The sequence below is a fragment of the Myotis lucifugus genome, unplaced genomic scaffold (assembly GCF_000147115.1).
Source record: "Myotis lucifugus unplaced genomic scaffold, Myoluc2.0 scaffold_956, whole genome shotgun sequence".
In the NCBI taxonomy this organism is placed as follows: domain Eukaryota; kingdom Metazoa; phylum Chordata; class Mammalia; order Chiroptera; family Vespertilionidae; genus Myotis; species Myotis lucifugus.
Genome location: NW_005872004.1, coordinates 82,844 through 105,618, shown reverse-complemented (window position 1 = coordinate 105,618; position 22,775 = coordinate 82,844). Strand labels below are relative to the sequence as shown.

Genomic DNA, 22,775 nt, shown 5'->3' with positions numbered 1-22,775 from the left:
CCCTAGCAGCAAGGTAACATGTATTTCAGGCACTTAGTCAATGTCAGAAGATTTAATAAATGATTAAAACAATGGTAGGAACATATGCTGGTGTGATTTGTTACAAAGAGGCAGAAGAGATCGGGGGACATCTGTTGTACTATCCTTAGGATGTAGTTTAAATCTCTTTCATCTCATTCTCTCGTTATTGGCTACAGAAAAGAGCTGAGCATCACCTCTTGTATGTATTTAGAAGCGTTTATTCAATTCTTCATTTTTTTTTCATAGAAAAATATGGCCTGATTCTTAGGCTTTTCCTACTAGATCACGCATTTACCACCCAGTAATCACTGGGGTTCCTGTGTGTAATAACTTTTAGGAAGTAGTCCTGGCATTTTGATACATATTTGTAGTCTCAAGCATGCAGTGGATGTAGTTTAGGAAGTTGATTATAGAACCCTAAAATTTAGAACTGGATGGAATATTAACAGGTGTACTAGTTTGACCCCTTCATGAAATGTTTTCATTATGGAAAATTTCAACATACATAAAAGTAGAGAGACTGGAATATGAGACATCACTCATTTCCAGGAATTATTAGCACTTTGCCAACCTTATTTGTCTGTCATCTCTTGCCCTCTTCTTTCCCATCTTGTTCCCTCTCCCCTCTCCTTCCTCTCTCATCACTCCTCTCCTTCTCTCACTGTAGTATTTATTTTTTAAAAATTCCAGCCAACCACACCAGTTTCATTCCTGGTCAGGGCACATGCCCGGGTTGTGGGCTTAATCTTAGCAGGGGCTGTGCAGGAGGCAGCCGATCAATGATTCCCTCTCATCACTGATGTTTCTATTTCTCCTTCTCCTCTCCTCTCTGAAATCAATAAAAACACATTTTAAAAAGTAAAAAAAAAAAAAAAGACATTTTACTCATAAATACTTAAGTATATGTATCTAGCAGAAAAGGATTTAAAAAAATATAACCACAATACCACTATCACACCTAAGGCCACAAAAAGTTTCTAAAATTCTTGTGGTGTTAGATTTTATAATTAGGCTGACGATTCATTTTGAGTTAATTTGCATAGGGTGTTAGGTGTAGGCAGAGGTTTATGTATTTGCACCTAGTCAACAAATATTTAAAGAGCACGTTCTTTGAGCCAAGTAATGGGATAGGCGCTGGAGGCACAGTGATGAGCGAAACAGGTGTGGTCTCTTCCTCCTGGAGTTTCTAACCGACAGCGGGCATTACACAGAGAGAGAGGAGGTAATACCAGACACCGAGGGGACCAGTGACGTGGGAACACAGGGGAGTTGCTTTAGTGGAAGGAAGAGGGGATCCTGTGCTATGAAGGAGGAAATGGTCATTTTAAAAAATTGTTTTTGAGAGTTAGGTTAAGTTGAAAACGGACATTTGGATTGGGTTTGGCAAACGAGTGTGGGACAGTGAGGGTTTTGGTGACTCGTGCTGTAGAAACCAGATTGGAGAGGCTGTATAGGAAACCAGGGGTGAGCAGGTGAAGATGTATCTAGGTCAGGAAGTCTGGCTGTGATTGTGAGGCACATTTAAATGCTAACGAAAAGGAGCCACTGCAGAGGGAGGCATCGAGGGCCACTGGAGGTGTATGGTGGGTAGAAGGGAATGACCTTAGACCAGGGAAGGGGCACTTCTCCTGCTGTAACAGGAAGAGAGGGTGAGTAAAGGTAGATGGAGTGGGGGGCAAGGCTTGGTGGTGGGAGGATGAGGGAGCTTGTCATCACAGGGAATGGGAGAGCTGCCATAGGCTTTCATAGGAACCAAGGCTGTGATTAAGAATTTAAGGTGGAAGAAGCCGATTTGCCCAGGTGTGGGGTGGTCTCCAGAAGATGTTTGGTTTCAGTCCAGGGAGGGCTTGAGTCCGTGGGAAGGCGGGAGTGGCTACTTCCAAACGCTCTCCGATACGGCCCAGGGTTTGCGTCTTACCCCCTGAGCCCAGGCTGGGTGGGAGAGAAGGCGGTGGGCTTGGCTTCAATGGTCTTGAGTTTAAAAACTTATTAGCTGAAGGGCTCTGGTTAAGGCTCTTGAAAAGATGTGCGTGCAGGTGAGAGAGCGCTTGAAGTTGAGAGGTGTTGGCGGCACTGTCAGGGCTCCTGTGTCTGTGGGTGCGTCCTCACTCCTGCAAACACTCCCACACTCTGGCTTCCCCAAGGACCTGTGATTTGGGGTCTCACAGGTCACATGACACTACCTTCCCCGCAGTGCCTTGGGCTACTGACCCCCTGCTCACTCTCCTTGTCCACTGAGGACGCGGCTCCTTGCTCACCACCTTCCTTTTCACCTGCACTGCATTCATTAGTTGCTTCATTGATGCATTCATTAGTTGCTTCTTGTATGTGCCCTGAGCGGAGATCAAACCTATAGCCTTGGTGTAGCTCTAACCAGCTGAGCTACTGGGCCAGGGCCGACACTGTGACCATGTCTGGCTTGTCCATAGCCCTGAGCTGAGACTGATGTCATTTAAAGAAACAATATTTTTAAATTAATTTCGGAGAGGAGAGGGAGAGAGAGATAGAAACATCAATGATGAGATAGAATCTTTGATTGGCTCCCTCCTGTACGCCCCACACTGGAGATCGATCGAGCTCACAACCTAGGCATGTGCCCTGACTGGGAATCGAACCATGACCTCCTGGTTCAAAGGTCAACGCTCAACCACTGAGCCACGCCGGCTGGGCCCGGTGTCATTTATGATCCTCCACACTGTTAGTGGCGGTGAATCTGCCCTTGTGTCTCCCTGCTAAACAAACTTGTGTTTTGGTTAGTTCTTGGACAGCACGAGAGGTAAATGTGTTGAACAGGATGAAACGAGTTGAATAACATTCAGGCCTCTGTGTAGAGCGAATATTCAGCCAGGATGCCGAGTGGATATCATTTGGGGCATCGCCATATTTTAATCACTTTTGCATACAAATGAAACATCTCACCTCAAAGCATTCTTAAACGGCATGCTCCCTAATTTTTTATAATGATGGAATTCATTGACTTTCTTACCTGACACCTTGTAGAGCAGTTTGTACCTTTTGTGTTTCTTGCTTTGACTAATTTGCCTGCTCGTTCTACCCGAGCTGTGCACACACCTTTGTTGCAATATTTTCAGAGCAGCAGCTGTGGGGCTTATTCATTGGAATGTGATGTGTTTAGTAATCCTTGCGAACCCAGCACATGCCACATTTAATTTTCTATTAGATGAAAGAAACACGGAAGGAGACTTGGTGGTGGAAAGAATTGCACAAACATAACTAATCAGAGCTGATCCCTGAAGCAGAAAAATGCAATTTAAAATGAGCTTCCTTTGTATTTCTGTTATTTGAGGAGTGTTGAAGAGATGACTATTAAGAATATAGTAGCAAGTAAGTAATAGTTATAAATAGAAAGCTCAAACAGTATTGGGGTTATGTTCTTTGTGTCATAACTTTGACATATCCCAACATCGAAAAGACTCAGTTTTCATAAAGGACAATGTGATTTGGTTTCTCAAGAAAACATGTAGCCCAGCCATGGTGGCTCAATGGTTGAGCATCGACTTACGAGCCAGGAGTTCACGGTTTGATTCCAGGTCAGGGCATATGCCCAGCTTGTGGGCTCTATCCTCTTGTGCCAGAGAAACCTGATCAATGATCCCCTCTCATCATTGATGTTTCTATCTCTCTCTCCCTCTCTGAAATCTATAAAAATATATTTTTAATAAAAAAGAAAACTTTGTGCAATGGGCATAATTGTGTTATGATTCCAAATAAAAATGTCATTTAGCTCTAGCTGGTTTGGCTCAGTGGATAGAGTGTTGGCCTGCGAACTGAAGGGTCCTGGGTTCAATTTCCAGTCAAGGGCACATGCCTAGGTTGTGGGCTCCATCCCCCAAAGGGGGCATGCAGGAGGCAGCTGGTCAATGATTCTCTCTCATCATTGATGTTTCTCTCTCTCCGTCCCCCTTCCTCTGGAACCAATAAAAAAAAAGTGTGTATGTATGTATATGTATATATATGTATATATATACAGGATGGGGCAAAAGTAGGTTTATAGTTGTGAGTGTATGAAAGTTTATTCTTGTATTATTATTTACTAGAGGCCCAGTGCATGAAATTCATGCTCTGGTGGGGGGGGGGGGATCCCTCAGCCCAGCCTGCATCCTCTCGCAGTCCTGGACCCCTAAGGGGATGTCCGCCTGCTGGCTTAGGCTCGATCCTTGATCTCTCTGGGGATCAAGCCTAAGCCAGCAGTCAGACATCCCTCTTGCAGTCCAGGGCTCTTGCAGTCCAGGACCCCTCTCTCCGTACTGCCTGTCTGCAGTGGAGGTGGGAGAGGCTCCCTCCACTGCCATTGCACTCGCCAGCCATGAGCCTGGCTTCTGGCTGAGCAGTGCTTCCCCTGTGGGAGCACACTGACCACCAGGGGGCAGCTCCTGTGTTGAGCCTCTGCCCCTGGTGGTCATTGTGCATCATAGCAACTGGTTGTTCTGCTGGTCATTCCACCGTTTGGTTGATTTGCATGTTAGGGTTTTATTATATAGGATTAATTATTGTATTATTTTGCATATGGACAACTGTAAACCTACTTTTGTCCCACCCGGCATGTAAATGAAACCCCTGCTCGTAGGTGCAGAAGGGAGGACCTTCGGGAGAGTGTGGAAGCACCGGCATGTATGTCTGGCACCCGATTGATGAGTCTCTTTCACCAATAATGTTCCTGTTTCTCTCCCACTCCCTTCCTCTCTTTGAATCTATAAAAACATATTAAAAAACAAACAATATCCATATATTACTTGGATTTCTGAAGCTGAAGAAGAGCTTAGCAAATCTATTTTACCTTTTTTGTTCTGTTTAGTAATGGCATTTTAAATGCCAGTCTGCCTAGGTCATCAAACACTTGTTTTTCTCCATGGTATTTGTCATTCATACGGTATGTTTATTCACTGTTCTTTTTTTTTTTTAAATATATATTTTATTGATTTTTTACAGAGAGGAAGGGAGAGGGATAGAGAGTCAGAAACATCGATGAGAGAGAAACATCGACCAGCTGCCTCCTGCACACCTCCTACTGGGGATGTGCCCGCAACCCAGGTACATGCCCTTGACCGGAATCAAACCCGGGACCCCTCAGTCCGCAGGCCGACGCTCTATCCACTGAGCCAAACCGGTTCTGGCTATTCACTGTTCTTATAGTTTTCTGTTTTACTAGTAAATTTTCTTTAAATTTTTACAATAACAAGGGGGAGACTCTCCAAACAACACTGCAGGGAAACACCGTCCTCCGCGTACCGTTCACCGCCCTCCAAAGCTGACGTAGGCAGCGCCGTGTCAGGCTGCCGTGGGGTTACTAGCATGTCTGTCTGCGCTGTCCTGTCGTGCTGGAGGCAGTTCAGACAGTTTCATCTGTCCCAGGATCTGCAGCATTCAGGTGTTTTAATTTCCAGTGATGCTTACTGACCCAGAGTGCCCGGGGGCTATAAGGTTGAGAAAAGCTGTGAGTCCCTGTCCCTAGCTTCGCGAAGCAGCGAGCTGGGTATGGGTTTTGAATTTAGGGTGAGGTTGACTTAAAAAAAAATTAAACCTTTTATTTTGAGATAATTAATAGATTCATATGAGGTTGTAAGAAATAATCCAGAGAGATTCTGGGTACGCTTCATCCAGTTTTCCCAGAGGTTGCATCTTGGAGAACGAGAGTAGAATATTACTGCAGGATATGGACATCAAAGCAGTTAGGGAACAGTTTCAACACCCCAAAGACCCCTCAGACTGCCCCTTTTTAACCACGCCCACCGCCCTCTATCACGTGTCCTCCCCTAACCCCTACCCCTGGCAACCACTAACCTGTTTGCCATTTGTATACTCTTGTCATTTTGAGAATGTTTTATAAATGGAATCATACGGTATGTAACCTGTTGTGATTGGCTTTTTTTCATGTTTAGCATATTTCTCTGAAGATTCATCCAGAGAAAGGAGCCAGAAAAAGGAATATGTAGTATGCGATCCCATTTACATAAACTCTAGAAAATGTGGATTAATGACAGAAGGTACACTGGTGGCTGTCTCGGGAGGAGGAAGGAGTTGGATGGAGGGATTAGTTACCAAAGGAACCGGAGGGAACACTCGAGGTGTTGCCGTTTTGATCGGGGCTGCAAGTGATGACGTCACAGATGGTTACCTTTACATAGATGCGGTTTACGGCATGTCAGTTGTAACTTAGCAAAGCTGTTTAAAAAAATACCACACCCACAGTGTCCTCCAGTACCTGACTACTGACTGTGAGCTCACCCCACACGGACACCACTCCTCCGGGTTCTTGTTTACAAAAGGGCCAGAGATCACGTGCTGGGATAATGTCACTTTGTCAGGTGGTTCTGGAAGCTTTCAAATGCCTCCTTTCAGTGTCTGTGCTGCCGTCTTTGCCGACGGTGAGTCGTCTCGTCTGTGCGCCACACTCGGAGCCACGTTGACCTGGAGCAGGTTTCCGCACTGTCTCACCTGCTCCGAGCTCGCTCTCAGGATGGGGCCGGGATTCACGTGCCATCGGAAACCTTCCTCTCCCGCTCCCTGGTCACCGTGTGATCCCGTTCACCCGTGTTCCCGTGTGTGCATTCTGTTGACGAGGGGCTGGCACTGTCTTAGCATCGCTCCCAGGAAATGAACTATGTTTGATACATGCTGCTGAGGGTCAACGTGGATCGTATTGAAGCTTTGGGAAAATATTTCTACTCTCAGGTTTTTGAAGGAATCATTTAAAAGTGTAATGCAATATGAGAGTTTTTAAACGGGGGAGTGCTGGGCGTGCTGGGGACCTGGCACGGTAGGCGCTGGTGCCCACCCTGGCTGCCCGGGGAGCTGGCGGAGACTTGCTGGACCCCCCCGCCCCCGAGTCCCCGTCTCTACAGTGAGCGCAGCACTTGCCTCGCCTGGTCAGTGACGCGGCGAAAGTGCTTGGTAGCTGACCGGTGCCCTCCTGACCGGAGTGCGTTTTCCCGGAGGTGTTTTTACTGTCATGGGGGACAGTTACTATTTTTTTTTTTTCTTTCAGGGATAAGGCCCATATTTTGAAAATCATTTGGAAGCTGCTTCTTAAAAATGGAAGTTGAATTCTGGAGAGAGTCTTGCCTTTTACATACAGGTGAGAGAACTGAGAGATACATATCAAATAACATACTTTTTTTTTTTTTCTCCTTTCAGGCAATTACTCTCCTAACCGAATTAATTAGGGAAAACTTCAGGAACAGCAAATTAAAGCAGAGCCTGTTGCCAGCCCTCGGGGAGCTGCTGTATCTGGTGGCCACCCAGGTGAGCCTGTCTGATTGAGATGAGCCCTGCCGCGCGTGGACGCGCTCTGACATATCCCGGCCGGCGAGTATTAATAGCCCATGAAAGTTCCCTGACTCTGCAGCTGAGAGCTCACCCAGGAGCTTAGGAGAGATGCTGCTCTGGAGGAGAGAGGCTGTCGGTCGCTCCCTGTCTGTCTGGCTGTCATCTTCCCTCCCCTTTTTTGCTTTAGAGCAGCAGTTTTCAGCCGGTGTGCCGCAATATTCCGGTTGTTTCTAAAAGTAGATGCCGAGAATCGCTTTCCTTGGCGCTTACTCTACTTGGACGGAAGCGAGGCTGTTTTAACGAAGCCCATGTCTGTGGCCAGGACAGGCGACCGCATCTTATGATAGCCAACCTGACGAGGGGATTCTGCCCCCGGGTCCACGAAAACCCGTACATTTTCAGGAGCTGAGGGCTTTTGTGGGCCTGTCACTTTGAATATGTCAACCGCAAAATCTCAAGTCCGTGCTGACCGAGGAGAGGCTGGCCCGGAGTGATGGTGCACAATGTGTAACAGACCTAGCCCGCCTGCGGGCGCTCTGCTCACACCCAGGGTACCAGGAGGGCAGAAGGCGGAGTGGGAGTCTGCAGAGGACGTTACAGAGCAACGCAGCTGCAGTGTGTGTGGCTTTTGTCCTTTCTTCTGTTGGGGATGCCTCCCGCCCTAGTCCAGGTGTTCGTACTTTTGCGTTTTTTTGGTTCAGCCCATCATCATCTCTCACCTGGCCTGTTGTCAGAACTCCCAGACAGTCTCCTGGCTTTGCTCTTGTGTTGGTAAAAGTGTGTTTTCCGACATCAGCCATGGCGAGCCTGTTACACACACGAGAGACGGCAGGTGTCGCTCCTCAGACGCCCTGTGCCTCTCGTGTTGTTCACGGTCATCAGTCCCTCCAGTTGCTTCTAGGCCCCCGTGCCTGCCTCACCTCAGCCTCCCTCGCCCCCACTCGCTCACTCCCTCCGCCACGCTGACCTCCCCCAGCTCCTCGCACGCACCCACTGTGCCTGCTCCTGCCTGCACACCTCCCTCCGCCCCTGCGCTTCCTCCTGCTCGCGGGGTTTCCCAGGCGTCTGCGTGTTCTCCCTGTGCATGGGTCTCTTTAGAGACCTGGCTGTAAGCAGTGTGAGATGGAGCCACCCGTCTAGTCTTCCTCTAACACAGTGGTTCTCAACCTTCTGGCCCTTTAAATACAGTTCCTCATGTTGTGACCCAACCATAAAATTGTTTTCGCTGCTACTTCATCACTGTCATGTTGCTACTGTTATGAATCGTCATGTAAATATCCGATATGCAGGATGGTCTTAGGCGACCCCTGTGAAAGGGTCGTTCGACCGCCAAAGGGGTCTCGACCCACAGGTTGAGAACCGCTGCTCTAACCCCTTACCTGCTGTGGCTTTCCGTATAGCGCTCATCAATAGGGTGGTTTCTCTGTCAGCCAGATCCTGTTGCCATTTCTCAGTTCTCCTCTAGCTTCTGATGAGGGGATCGATCAACATCATATGTAACAAAGCAAGCAATAGGCGCAGTCTCAGTCTGTGCAGTGCAGGCAGGGACCCCCCTACCCCCCCAGTCAGATCGTAATTGACGGGGTAAATCGTACTGTAAAGAGAATATTAGGAAGTTTTAGGGAGTTGGTGTATTTGAAACTGCACCTTTCTCTGGAATGGGTTAATATCTTTTGTGCTGCGAGCATCACCGCCTTTTCTTCCACTTCATTTTAGGAAGAAAAAAGAAAGCACCCCGGAGAATGCTGGGCCGTTCCCCTGGCTGCGTACACCGTGCTAATGAGGTGCCTTCGGGAAGGGGTAAGGCCCTTTGTTGTCCTCCGTGCGCCCTGGATTGTAATAACCCTCCCGGCAGCGCTGCCACGCGCGTGGGATTGTAGCCTGCAGCGGTGCGGGAGCTTGTCAGGCAGGGATTGCTCCTGAATTTCAATCCTGCCACCAGCCACCCTCAGCAAGTGCCCTCCCGCGGAGCAGGCGGGGAAGCGAACCAGCGTTCTCCTTCTTTTCAAAAGGTGGTAACAAATAGAAACCACATAAGTAGCTTGTAATAACGTATTCTTAATCCTTCCCGCCTTTGAAAGCTACGGAGACACCAGTTTGGGAAGCGCGCCTCCGTGCCTCTGCACTTTACTTCCGCACCTCCTCTGAGTCTCAGTGTGCTTTTCTCTTCCCTTCTAGTTGTAGAATTTCCACTCAGCCAGCCTTCCTGTAGTTCTGGATGATGTCCGTTTTGTCTTTTCGTTGTATTTTTGAAGTTGTTGTGGGAGGCAGCAATTTCCGGTGTTTACCTATGCCGCCATCTTGGTTTCTCCCAAAAAAACATATATATTTTTTAAAAAGAATACATCTGTAAATCAACTTGAGGAGAATTGGTTAATATTAGAAAAATGAAAGGTGTATTCAGTGAAGAGACTAACAATAAGAAAAAGACCTTTGTTTCTTTAAAAAAATACTGGAATAATATGACAGCTGATTTTGAATTCTTGATGGCAGTCAGCGAATGTATTTTATTTATTTCTTAAGTTAACTCTCAGATATAGGTCCTATTCTTTTAAAAAATATATTTTTTATTGATTTCAGAGAAGGGAGAGATATAGAGAGATAGAAACATCAACGATGAGAGAGAATCATCGATTGGCTGCCTCCTGCACGCCCCCCACTAGGGATCGAGCCCGCAACCCGGGCACGTGCCCTTGACTGGGAATCCAGCCGGGACCTCTTGGTCCAGGGACGATGCCACCACAGCCGGCTTGGTCCTATTCTTCACAGCTAACATTACCTTTATTTTAGATGTTAATTTTGTTAATTCTGTTTTGGAAAAGTAGGCATGTAAATTATAATTATATTGACACCAAAACTTTTTTTTTTTTGTCAAGACTACCTGTGTAACCAGACAACCAAGGTGTCCGGGCTGCCTGTCACTACTTGAGCCAATTAAGTAGAGACAGGGTTGAATCTTATGTGAGTGTTTATCCCAATCCTGCTGCCAGCATGAGAGAGCAGCAGGTCATCCAAAAAATCTGCTCTGCCCCCCACCTCACTATAAGCCAGATGTTAATATTGGGTAGAAGGACAGAGATTACATGGGGAAGGAGGCAAAGGGTAGGCCAAATGTGAGGTTTACAGGGAATGGGGGCTGGAGATTTGCAAAGGCCTGTGGGTATGTAAAGGCCTGTGGGTCTTCAAAGGGCTGACACCTCTGGTTTCTGCAAGGAGTTTGTTAATATTTCCATGACAATAGGCAGCTCCCTGAGGGGGAGGACGGGCTGCATTTCCAGGTGAGCTCCCAGGTCCCACCTGCAATTCCCAGCCTGGTTAGAATGTGCCTCCTTTAATCAGAACAACCCAATCACAGTTAACAGAGCATGATTAATATTCCTTACAATTCTAGCTGATCCCCAATATTCTATTTCTTCCCCTATCACCTGCAGTACATTAGATCTGCTTAACACCATTAAAACATAGTACAACTATTCATTAAAAGCCTAATTATCGTAGGCTTATTTCATAGGATCATTTTCTAATCATCGTAGCTTTTATCCTCATGATATGATGAAGTTGGTCTTTGATTTAAATGACAGATATTAGTTTAGTTCCGTTATCCCTTCTGAAGAGTTAATTAAGCAGAAAATAGCCCCAATCCTGGCGCTTGTGTGATGTCCGTCAGGGGATCCCAGAGGGACCAGGATGGCAGGAGGGAGTTGAATTGGCCTGACAGTCTCCCTGAGTTGTAGAACACTGGGTGACACATGGCCCCTTTCCAACCTGGGTGCTCAAGTAGGTGTGGTCTTCTGGGACTGGGAGTGAGTCCTCTAGGAATTGACTGACAGTTATGCTCTAAAGCACATGGTAAGGTATTTGAGAGGTTTCACATAATAGCTCCTCTCCCTCCACATTCGGGAAAAGTTTCAGAACCTAATGAGAAATGAGACAGAGCAAGGCATATCGGACAAAAATGGCATATATGTAATGAGAGAGTTAGGGCACATCCTATATAATAAAAGCCTAATATGCAAATCAATGGAATGTTGGAAAGGCAGGTCAGTGGGGGGTGGGGCCAGCAAGTGGGTGGCACCAGGCCAGCCAAGGCAGGTGTCAGCGGACAGGGAGAGGGGATGGCGATCGGGGGGGAGGGAGAGATAGGGGGGCAACGGTGACTGGCAGTGGTGAAGGGGCGATTGGGGGTGGGGCCAGCTGCTTGCTGGCCAGTGCCATCCCCCAATCAGCCCACGGGTCACCTCGCCAGTTGCCTCCTGCAGCGGGAGGCCAGACTGTGGCTTAGGCCCACTCCCCATGGGGAGCCCTCCCCCAAGGGCTCCTGGACTGCGAGAGGGCGCAGGTTGGGCTGAGGGGACCCCCCCCCCCAAGTGCACGAATTTTCGTGTACTGGGCCTCTAGTATGTACATAAAGAGAGCTAGGGCATATCTGTACATAAGGAGAACTAGGCTATATACTAATATGTACATAATGAGAGCTAGGGCGGAAGACATAGCTACATCTATGGGCAAATAGGCTTCCTTATATTGAACTCCCATATTTAGGGAATCATAGTAGCTGCCCCCCCCCTCCCCCCCAAAGCAGCAATCTCCAAGCAGAGTCCATGGGGGGAGGGTAAAAGAAGACAACTCTGTGGGTGGCCTTTGTCAGGGAAAAGGGGAGGAGCTGAACTGAGCTCCTAGCACATCCTGTTAGCAACTAGATGAAGCCTTGTATTTCCCCTTGGGTAGAGCTGAGTGAAGGAATAGAGGCTACAAGTGTCACATTGATGTATCCTAGCTACGTGGAAGGAAACACCAGGAATGGGGAGAAGCATTCCCTCCAGTGCTCATTCTGAGAGACAAAATGTGTCAGAGTTTGAGAGAGTTCAAATATCTTTGACATTTCTTCTCTAGCAGCCTTGCAATTCATACTATATAGCATTAAATAATAATAGGAAGTAAAGCTAACACATTGAGAATTTACTACTTTTTATGACCTAGATTAAGTATTCATGTATGTTGACTCATTTTTTATTTTTATCCTCATCTGAGGATATTTTTCCATTGATTTTTAGAGAGAGTGGAAGAAAGGAGGAAAGACAGAGAGAAATATTGATGTGAGAGAAACATATCGATTGGTTGCCCCCTGCATGAGCCCTGACCAGGGCCCGGGCGGGGAGGAGCCTGCAACCAAGGTACGTGCCCATGACCGGAATTGAACCCGGGTCCCTTCGGTCTGCAGGCCGACGCTCTACCCACTGAGCCAAACTGGCCAGGGCTGTATGTTGCCTCATTTAATTTTTAAACTGCCTTGTGTTTTATTATTTCTGTTTTATGGATGATGAAGCTGAGGCACAGGGAACAAAATGCCCAGGAATATATAGCTAGTAGAGCATAAAACTATGGCTTGAAAATAGATGTAATTCAATGTTTTCTCATTAAAAAATATTTTTTCATGAAAAATATATAAATTTGGGTTGAAAAGTTAATACACTCATACCGTAACAATGCAAACGATGTACAAATGTCTAAAGTCAAATTAGTGCATCCCTCTCCCCACAACCCCCTCCGGTTGTAATCACAGTGAACAGAGTATTGTATGCCCTTCTTTTACATATATATATATGTGTGTGTGTGTGTGTGTGTGTGTGTGTGTGTGTGTGTGTGTGTATATGTGTATATATATACATATGTATATATATATTAATAAAAATATATACATTTTGTTAAACAAACATGGGATTACATCAGACATACAATACTTTAACATTTATATATTTTTAATCCTCACCCAAGGATATGCTTTTGGTTGATTTTAGAGAGAGAGGAAGGGAGAGAGAGAAACATTGATTGGTTGCCTACCCCATACACCCGGACCAGGGGTTGAACTCATAACCTTTTGGTGTACGGGATGATGCACAACCAACCGAGTCCCACGGCCAGGGCGAATTTACTGATTCTTATGAGTCACATTTTCCTGCCTCCTGGCATGTGTGGTAACATTTCACTGGATTTCAGACACTCTGATTTTTATATTGTTGGGTGCTGGACTTTTTCTGAATTCCTTTACGTGCTTTTGTCCTTTTTCTTGGACTCATTTGCGTTCCTTGGAAACAGTTTGACCCTTTTTGAGGCTGGATTTTAAGCGCTGTTAGGACAATCCAGAACCGCCTTACGGGTTTGTTTGGTCACATTACTGAGGCTACACCTTTCTTAGGTTTTCCTCGATGCCTCATGTGTAGATGGTCTTTGGCCAGTTGGTTCACTAATTATTCCTGGCCCTGAGTGACTTCTGAGGATTGCTCTGCCTGCTCCTTGTGTCTTTCAAGTCACCTTCCAGTTTCGTTATGCTTTTATTGTGTGTTTTTTTTCCATATTATTTCAGCTTTTTTATTAAAATTTGTTACGTTATGCTAGGTTATTGGTAATAGCTTCATAATTGCCTGAAAGCATGGTCACACCTCCTAAAACACCTAACCCATCCAGGGGCAGCTCACACCCTCCTGGTGTCAGGCCTTTATTGGCAATGGTCATGAAAAAGTGACATGTCTATTTCCCATACTAAGTAACACCCTTTTCACCTCCTCCTTGTTCTCTGCCCTCCTGCAGGAGGAACGTGTGGTGAACCACATGGCAGCGAAGATTATCGAGAACGTCTGCACCACCTGCTCTGCGCAGGCCCAGGGCTTCATCACGGCAGAGATTGGACCCGTCTTATGGTACCTCTTCAAACACTCCACTGTCGATTCTCTCAGGATCACAGCAATATCGGTAAGATGGAGCATCTTTGGGGGATACATTCGCATATATTTGAACACCAAGCTTGCAAAAGTTGTGCGAGAAATAGAGTAATTGAATAGGTAGGAAACAGGAACATCCGAGTAATAGTTGGTGAGAACAATGACTTGATTTTCTCCTACAGTAGAAGCTTCATAGCAGGGGCTGGACAACATTGGCCCTGTCAGGAAATTCTGTTGGGACCTGGGGGAGGGGAGGAACCATGATATAACCAAAACTATATGGAGGCGATAGTGGAAAAGCAGAATTTGGTTTGGTATATTTTTAGTGTTCCCGTCAGCTCCCTCTCTTGGATTTTATATTAAATGGGTTTATCACGTGGTTCAAATGAATTCATCCCCAGGCGTCTGTGGTTTTTCGGGTTTTGTATTTTGATTCGTTGTCTGCTACTTTGCACACAAAGTCAAAATAACTTGGTATAAAGGATAATTATGTTTGAAGACGTGTTAACAGGGTTGTGTCCGTTTACTAGTCTTTTGAAGAAATACAGCCCTTCCTCGTGACATTAGTTTCTGTCCCCTGGTTGGACACTAATCCCTTGACCGCTCAGCATTACCTGGCAGCCTCACTGCCTTTCTCTGTCTGCTCATTCGTACACTCCCCACTGTGGCTGCTCCCTAACTTCCCGCTTTCCTTACATCTCCAATCCCGCGTTTCCCTCGGCACCCTCAGGAAATGACTCCCCAGGGGAAGGTGAGGACATCCAGTGGGAATTCCCCTCACCTGAGCCTGCACATCAGAGGTGTGTTCCCATCCACACCTTCCTCAGCTCTCCCCTCCTGCTGCCTCTGACTGTCTCTTCTCCTGTCAGACAAACCGCTCGGGTTTCTCCAGGCCTGTGTGTTGGGCCCTGTTTGGGAGCCTCACTCGGTGGTTATTTTTGCTCTTTCCTAAATCTCTAACCTGTCCTTCTGGAGCTTTCTAATCAGCATTCAGGTATTCTTTGCCCCATTACAAAACCAAAACAAACCCAAACAAAAGCACACAAATATGTCCAAAGGACTCCCGGCTGCATATCCCTCTTCACCGCCAAACTTGTGTATACAGAGTTGTCATTACAAATTATCACTCCTTTCTGGCCCATTTCCTTCACCCAGTCTGCTCTCTGTCCTAAAGATGTCACTGAAGCTGATCCCGGTGAGATCTGTAATGACTTGCATGTTGCTAAATCCTGTGGGTGTTTATGGATATTTTTTAGTTCTTATCCTAATTCACCTATGTAATTTTGAAAATAAAGGGCTAGCAATCCTGCTCACAGAGTATCTTAAGCAAAGGATATATAGCGTCTCACACACACACACACACACACACCCCTCCTCCTCCACCTCCTCCCCCGCTTCAGGAGCTATGTGAGTTCAAAATTACAAAACCTAATTACCATGTGAGTAATTATGGAGGAGCCGTCAGAGTTAGTCACAGAGTATGCCAGTGAACTTTCTCCAGGCGTCTTGGGATTATATCTTAAGGCATTCATTTTAATCCTGGCCTTTAAAAAAAATCTGTCTTGCTTTAATTGGGTTCATGTTCTCACATCCATCTTTATATCTGCATGGTTTCTTTTCTTGGCTAAGTTTTTCCAGTTGTTCGCACCAGTCTTGTACTTTCTAGCCCTTTCTTCATCTGACCCATGAAGCTTCATTTTTCATCTTGGGCTTCTGGTATTTTGTTCTTAGCATTCATCTAAATAATTTTTCACTGACATTTTGCCAATTATACAAAAAATGTCTCTTTTTCTTTTCTGTCTTCTTATCCCCTCTCTGCCCCTATTCTTATGTTTTCAAATCTCTTGGTTGGAGGAGAGTGTGTGTAGTTTGAAAAAACTTACTTCCAAGGTGGTTTTAATATGGCATGTAAAACATTCAAAAGACAAAAGAGGAATGATTCTTAAATTTCTTCGGCAGTGATCCTGTTCACATATCTAATATGTACACAGCTTTCTCTTTGAATTAGTCTATTTCTCAGAGAGCTTTTTATTGAATAGAAATTCTGAAGGTAATGCAATGTTCTTTTGGAAGCAAATTTTGAACTGGAACTATTGTTCCCAGTTTTAGAATGTCGTCTCAAACTCTATTTTAAAATAAATAAATACTTCAAAACCATACCACTTGAGATCTGATTTTTCTTTTAAATTCAGAAAATACGAGCACTTATGTGCTCTTAAGCCTCCAAGAAGCCCTGTACCAGAGCTTAATATCCAGAGCGGCCAGTTCATGGAGAGGCTTGGGCTTCTGAGCAGCATTCCAAAGACCAGACCATTCCAGTCGCCCTATGTTGCTTTGAATACGCTTAGAAGTGGTCTTGAGAAGTCTCTGATCACGAAATGTGCCCATTGTGATTGGGTAGGGGTTTTATATCGATAAAAAGTTAGTTTTTCTCTGTAATGAAGTCATTGTTGGGAGGACCCTTAATTTGCTTGAAAAGTTCTGGCTGTAGCATGATCTTTAAGGACTCTATTGAAAATGTTCTTTTTTTAAATTCTTGGATTAGAAAAATAATGAAACAATTCTGTTTTGATTTTCTAAACAGCAATTTTCTTAGGATTATCATAAATGAATTTTTAAAACGTTCACTTTCCGAACCAGATTTGTTTTTAGTGAATTTATGTTTCCTGTTCCCGCTTCCAGATACTAGCTGCTACTTTTCTATGGAAACAGATACAGTGTGGGCTGTAGACGTGAAGAAGTCTACTTTCATAGCTTCCAAACTGTGGCATCCAACTTAGCCACCTGTGACTCCCTCGGAAGAAAGAGGAGAGACTGAAAAGTTACTTGAAAGCTGTTTACAGTAGAGTTTATATCACGGAATATCATTCTGATATGGCTGCCTGTAAATGAAGACAGATTTCTGGTTTAAGTTTGAAATGGAGTCAGTGATTTATTTTTTCAGCTTTATTGAGATACTAGAGGCTCGATGCATGAAATTCATGCACTTGTGGGGCGGGTCTCTCAGCCCGGCCTGCGCCCTCTTGCAGTCCAGGAGCCCTCAGCAGACATCCTTAGCGTTGCTGTGGACGCGGGAGAGGCTCCTGCCATCGCTGCTGCGCTTACCAGCCGTGAGCCCGGCTTCTGGCTGAGTGGTGCTCCCCCTGTGGGAGTGCACTGACCACCAGGGGGCAGCTCCTGCGTTGAACATCTGCCCCCTGGTGGTCAGTGCATGTCACAGCGACCGGTCGTTCTGCTCTTTGGTCAATTTGCATATTAGCCTTTTATTATATAGGATAAGTGACATGTAACACTGTAAGTTTAAGGTGTACAACATGCTGATTTGGTCCTTATCTATAGTAATAAAAGGATAATATGCTAATTTGACCAGACGTCTCCGGACGTCCTTCCTGACCAAGCCAGGGCCAGAGGGAAGCCAGCCTGAGTCCTGGGTGCCTGCCGGCGGGTGGAGGGAAGCCTGGGTCCTGGGTGCCAGAGGGAAGCCGGTGCTGGCAGCCAGGGGAAGGAAGGCCTACTCTTGCACGAATTTTTGTGCACCGGACCTCTAGTATATTATAAAATGATCACTACCATAGTGGTAGCTTGCACCCCCCTCACATCAGATAACTGTCATTTCTCTTTTTTGGTACAACATTTAAGATCTATTCTCTTAGCAACTTTCAAATATACATCACAGTATTATTAACTGTAATCATTATGTTCTGTATTATATTCCCAGAACTTGCTCATCTTAAAACTGGACGTTGGTGCTGTTTGACCAACATCTTTCCTTTTCCCCACCCTCTTATTCCCTACAACCACCATTGAGTTTCTATGAGGTCAGCTTTTTGAGATTCCACATGTGAGTGATTTCATACTGTATTTGTCTTTCTCTGCCTGACTTATCTTACTCAGCAGGATGTTCTCAAGGCCCATCCATGTTGCCACAAATGGCAGGATTTTCATGTCTCTCACGGCTGAATAACGTTCTATTGTATGTCTGGGCCACATTTTTTTTCCCCCCTCGTCATCTGTTGCCGGTGGTTAGGTTGTTTCCATACCGTGGCTGTTGTGAGTAATGCTACAATGACCATGGGAGTGCAGATATCAGTTTGAGATCCTGTTGTCTGTTGTCCTTTTTGAATGATTAAAATAGGACTTTTATAAGGATCCCACTTGCTAATCAGTTCCATGAAGAAAGGGACACTTTTTTTTTTTTTTTTAGGGAACAGTATATATTAGTGCTTTGCAGATGTTAATTTTTCAATATATTTGTTTGCTTAGTAACTTCAGAAATGGTAGTAAATGTATACATTACTAATAAAGTAAGCTTTTCCTATAAATGCTTATTTCCTTGTAGTAATTTAAAAAATGTCTAATGCAGTCATGGCATTGGAATGTAATTAAAATCCTAATAATATGCATTTATTTGAAAAATTTGAACAGCAGACAGAAAAGGTTGAAGACTCTTCCTTGTCCTTTTTAAAAAGAATTTTTTTTATATGTTTTTATTGATTTCAGAGACAGGAAGGGAGAGGGAGAGAGAGAGATAGAAACATCAATGATGAGAGAGAATCATTGATCAGTTGCCTCTTGTGTCCCCACTATTAGGTATGAGCCTGCCACTCGGGCATGTGCCCTGACCGGAATCCAGCCGTGACCACCTGGTTCTTAGGTCAACACTCAATCACTGAGCCACACTGGCCGGCGCCCTTTTTTCTTTTTTTACCTCTCACCTCCGTTTCTCTCTCCTGAGGACAGCTATGTGTGTTACCTGTTCCTTTCTGGTTGTAATAGGTCACATTAGCATTTTCATAAAGACTGGAAGTGTGGTTTGGCATAAAAGAAATACATCACTTTAAACATGTCATTCTGGTGGGAGATTGACTTTATGCCAGCCAGCACTTGTTTTCCTTATTTCATCAATAGGAATACCTTCTAAAGGAAGTTCATTCTTGGAGATGGAACAAATATTAAAATTTTTCCTGAGATGTTCAAGAAAATGAAAATATTTTTCAAAGTCTTTATCTTTTCTCTCCCTCCCTCCCGCCTGCCGTCCTTTCTTTTGACATCGTAATATTTCTAACAATTCATCTTTTACTTGATCTTTTCATAATAGCAATTCATCTTATACTTGATCTTTTCATAATCAAGGCTATAAATCCATTTTAAATATAAATCAGGAAGGAGGTTATGACATTAATTATAAGGAATGTTTTTGTAAAACTATTTCTGGCCTAAGTTTATGTCTCTCTTTGAAGTCTCCCATGGACACACGGAATATGACCATGCCCCTCTCTCACTTAAAACTTTTGAGGTTTTCCCTTTGCTTATGGCTGCAATTTTCAACCTTTTTCATCTCATGACACACATAAACTAATTACCAAAATTCTGCAGCACGCCAAAAAATATATTTTTGCCGATCTGACAAAAAATAGATATAACTTTGATTCACTTACACCGGACAGCTCTTGTTGTGTTGGCCATTGTCACTTTTTATTTGACAACCTAAGGGACTAAATAGTCAGGTAATGCATGTTCTAAAAATTCTTGCCACACACCGGTGTAAAATCGCTGGCTCACGGCATACAACTAGAAGGTCCTAGCTTGGTAGGCCTTCTTTGGCTTGGGCCTACTTTTACAGATGGATCCTGTTTTCTTTCCTACTCTCTGCCTGCCCTCCTTCCCCCGAAGCAAGGTCTGCTTGCATCAGACAAATGCTCTTCCTCTCCCCTCGCCATGGGAATCCTCATTCTCTCTCTCTGCCTAGAATTCTTCTCCCTTCCTTTCCCGCCGTCCATTTCCTCCTTCCCCTGCAGGAACTGGCTCAGCACACCTTGCTGAGGTAGCTGTGGCTGAGTGGCCTTTCCTGCCTTTCTGAGCACGATTACTGAGCCCACTCCAATTCCAACACGTACTACATTCTGTTAGTTACTACATTTTATTAATTACAGGCTTTATCTCTAATAGTTTATGAGCAATTTAGGAAAAGCCCAGGGGTCTGATAACCTCAGTTTGAATTCCAGCTTTGCCACTTACTAGCTATATGTTTTTGGGCAAATGGCTTAAATATTTTATGCCTTAGTTTTACCGTCTATGAAGTGGGGTTAATAATAATACTTTACTTACCTATTGTTGGGAGAATCAAATGAGCTAGTCTGCAGATGTTCTCCACATACTAAACAATAAATGCTAGATACATACTTTTGTGTCTATTTCCCCAGCCCTTAGCTTAGTGTCTGCAAAAGAAGGCACTTAATGATGTTCATTACTTAAGGGGAAGTTTTCCTATCTAGACTTATGAATTAGTTTATCATAGTTAGCTCACCATAACTTATATGACTATTACTTTAAGAGTAGCGAATGTTTTTTTTTTTTAATATATTTTATTGATTTTTTACAGAGAGGAAGGGAGAGAGATAGAGAGTTAGAAACATCGATGAGAGAGTAACATCGACCAGCTGCCTCCTGCACATCTCCTACTGGGGATGTGTCCGCAACCCAGGTACATGCCCCTGACCGGAATCGAACCCGGGACCCTTCAGTCCGCAGGCCGACGCTCCATCCACTGAGCCAAACCGGTTTCGGCTAGAGTAGCGAATGTTTTAAAACAACTTTAGTTTTCATTAGCAGCTGGATTATTGTTTTATTTTTAAATGTGTTGATAATTTCCAGCTCACTTAAGCCAAAAGCAGTGACGAAGGAGCGAGGTAAGTGCCTTCTACGCTGCACAGGCCTGGCAGCTGCCCTTGGAGAGACTGAGGCCCGGTCCCCTGTCTCCGCAGGCCCTGTGCAGGATCACTCGCCACTCCCCGTCCGCCTTCCAGAACGTCATTGAGAAGGTGGGCCTGACCTCGGTGATCGCCGCCCTGGCCTCCGCCATCTGCAGAGTCCAGCAGTACCTGCTGACCCTGTTCACCGCCATGCTGTCCTGTGGGATCCACCTGCAGAGACTAATCCAGGAAAAGGTTTGCCGTCCCCTTCGCCCAGTGCCCTGCCTTAAAACTGTTCCTTCCGCAGTTTTAGTGGACGAGGAATATCATCTCTGTAGGATTAATTTTCATCTCAAGGGACCTTTCTGAACTTTTCCAAACCTGTGTACCGTAGGCCACTCATCCGAAGATGTTGTGAGAGTCTTTTAGTGATGAAAATGGAAATGGCTCTGCCTGCTGGTCCCATGTCAGTAATGAAAAGCTAGAAAATGTCCTTTCTATACACTAGTATTTCTCATGCCTCCCCCTCAGCTTTCTCCTCCTCCCCCTCCTCCTCCTCCTCTTCATCCTGCACCTCGTCCTCTTCGTCCTCCTCCTCATCCCCCTCATCCCCCTCCTCCTCTTCCTCCACCTTTCCCCCCATCTCTTTTGCCTGCCTTAGGGACTCATTTTTATTCCTTTCCTTGTCTAATTCTCTGTCAGTGCCACGTACCCTGAGAGCCCCCTTCTTCCTGTTTTTAACTTAGTCCCCTTCTGCTTTGCTTTCCCGTTAATTCATGGACAGTCGTTTGTAAAATCACATCACAAAACTGTAGAGCTCTGAAGAAGGCTCTGAGGGTAGCCTTCCTCAAAGTATCTTCTCTAGGCCCTGGCTGGGTAGCTCAGTTGGTTAGAGCATTGTCCGGAGACAGCAAGGTTGCGAGTTCGATCCCAGTCAGGGCACATACAAGAATAAAAAGTTAAAAAAAAGTGTCTTCTCCAGTCCTTGCTGAAGAGAGTCCCTGGGCCAGCATTGGTGTCTTCTGGGGGGGTGTTGGAAACGCAGACCCCAGGCCCCCCCCCAGGCTCCCCCCCAACCCTCCCCCAGCTCCCACCCCAGGCCTGCAGAATCAGAATAGGCATTTTACTGAGGTCGTGTAAACATAGGTGACGTGTTTTAACGTTATGGTTTGAGAAGCCCTGTCCTAGAGTATTAGTGTTCAATTCAGTGAGGTGTTAACAGGTGAAAAAGTGGACCGTGGTTATATATACATTTGGGAAGTAGTGCGTTAAAGAGAGAATTTCATGTGCTCATGTGTCTTAGGAATCTCCGTGCAGCGTTTTTATACCTTATGGGACCACGGATCGCTTTTCGGAGGGAAATGCTTGGCACATTGGGGGCTTGCAGAACAGTGACGGTGACGCCGCTGAGTGTGAATGGACCCACTTACGCGTTTCCTGTGGCTCCTCTGCATCGCATGCAGCACGTTCAATTTTGATTTTCATCCTAGAAGTTAAAATTTCGATAGTTACTATTAATAATGGTCAGGTTTGCATAGTAAACTTGGTCTGTGAAAGTCAGACGGAGAGCAAGCCGCTGCTTGCCTTTAATTAGTCTGATTTAGACTTTGCTAAGAGATGCGAGCCTCAGAGAAAGTATTTTTTTCCAACAGTCTGCATATCTAATTTTTGCTACTAAATTTTCCAAGTCATTAATGTTGTTGTCAGTGTATTAGAAAAAGCACCACTCGAGTAGTTTGACTGTGTAAATTGTGATAATAGAGGCTGAGAGTTTTAGCAGTTTTTCTTTTTTCACCCGAGCACAGGCATGAATTAATTTAGTTTCAAAATGATATTTCACAAGCTGGTCAAATAAGAACTTGGTAGTTGGGCTTCTCTGAGGTGTGGGATGTGTTGGGGAGACCTGGGGAGAGAAAGAAGGCCAGCAAAGCTGTATGTAGGCAGCAGGGATGAAGGGACATGGCAGGAGGTTGGGAGGTAGGAGAAGACTAAAATAAAGTACTTAGCTCCCTAAGATAATCTCTTTAAAAATTTTGATATCTTTCAAATTCACACT

The 22,775-nt window shown here is 45.2% G+C and overlaps 1 protein-coding gene across 1 annotated transcript in view; it reads left to right on the top strand.

The window, feature by feature from the left end:
• LOC102416951 (serine/threonine-protein kinase ULK4-like) overlaps positions 1-22,775 on the top strand; it is a gene marked incomplete at its 3' end in the record, with an annotated part of 130,217 nt that overhangs the window by 32,011 nt on the left and 75,431 nt on the right. Inside the window, exons 16-20 of the mRNA XM_023747732.1 lie at positions 6,804-6,883; positions 7,062-7,284; positions 9,025-9,108; positions 13,897-14,058; positions 20,792-20,974. Coding sequence (XP_023603500.1) covers positions 6,804-6,883; positions 7,062-7,284; positions 9,025-9,108; positions 13,897-14,058; positions 20,792-20,974 — 732 coding nt within the window. The remainder of the gene's footprint in view (positions 1-6,803; positions 6,884-7,061; positions 7,285-9,024; positions 9,109-13,896; positions 14,059-20,791; positions 20,975-22,775) is intronic.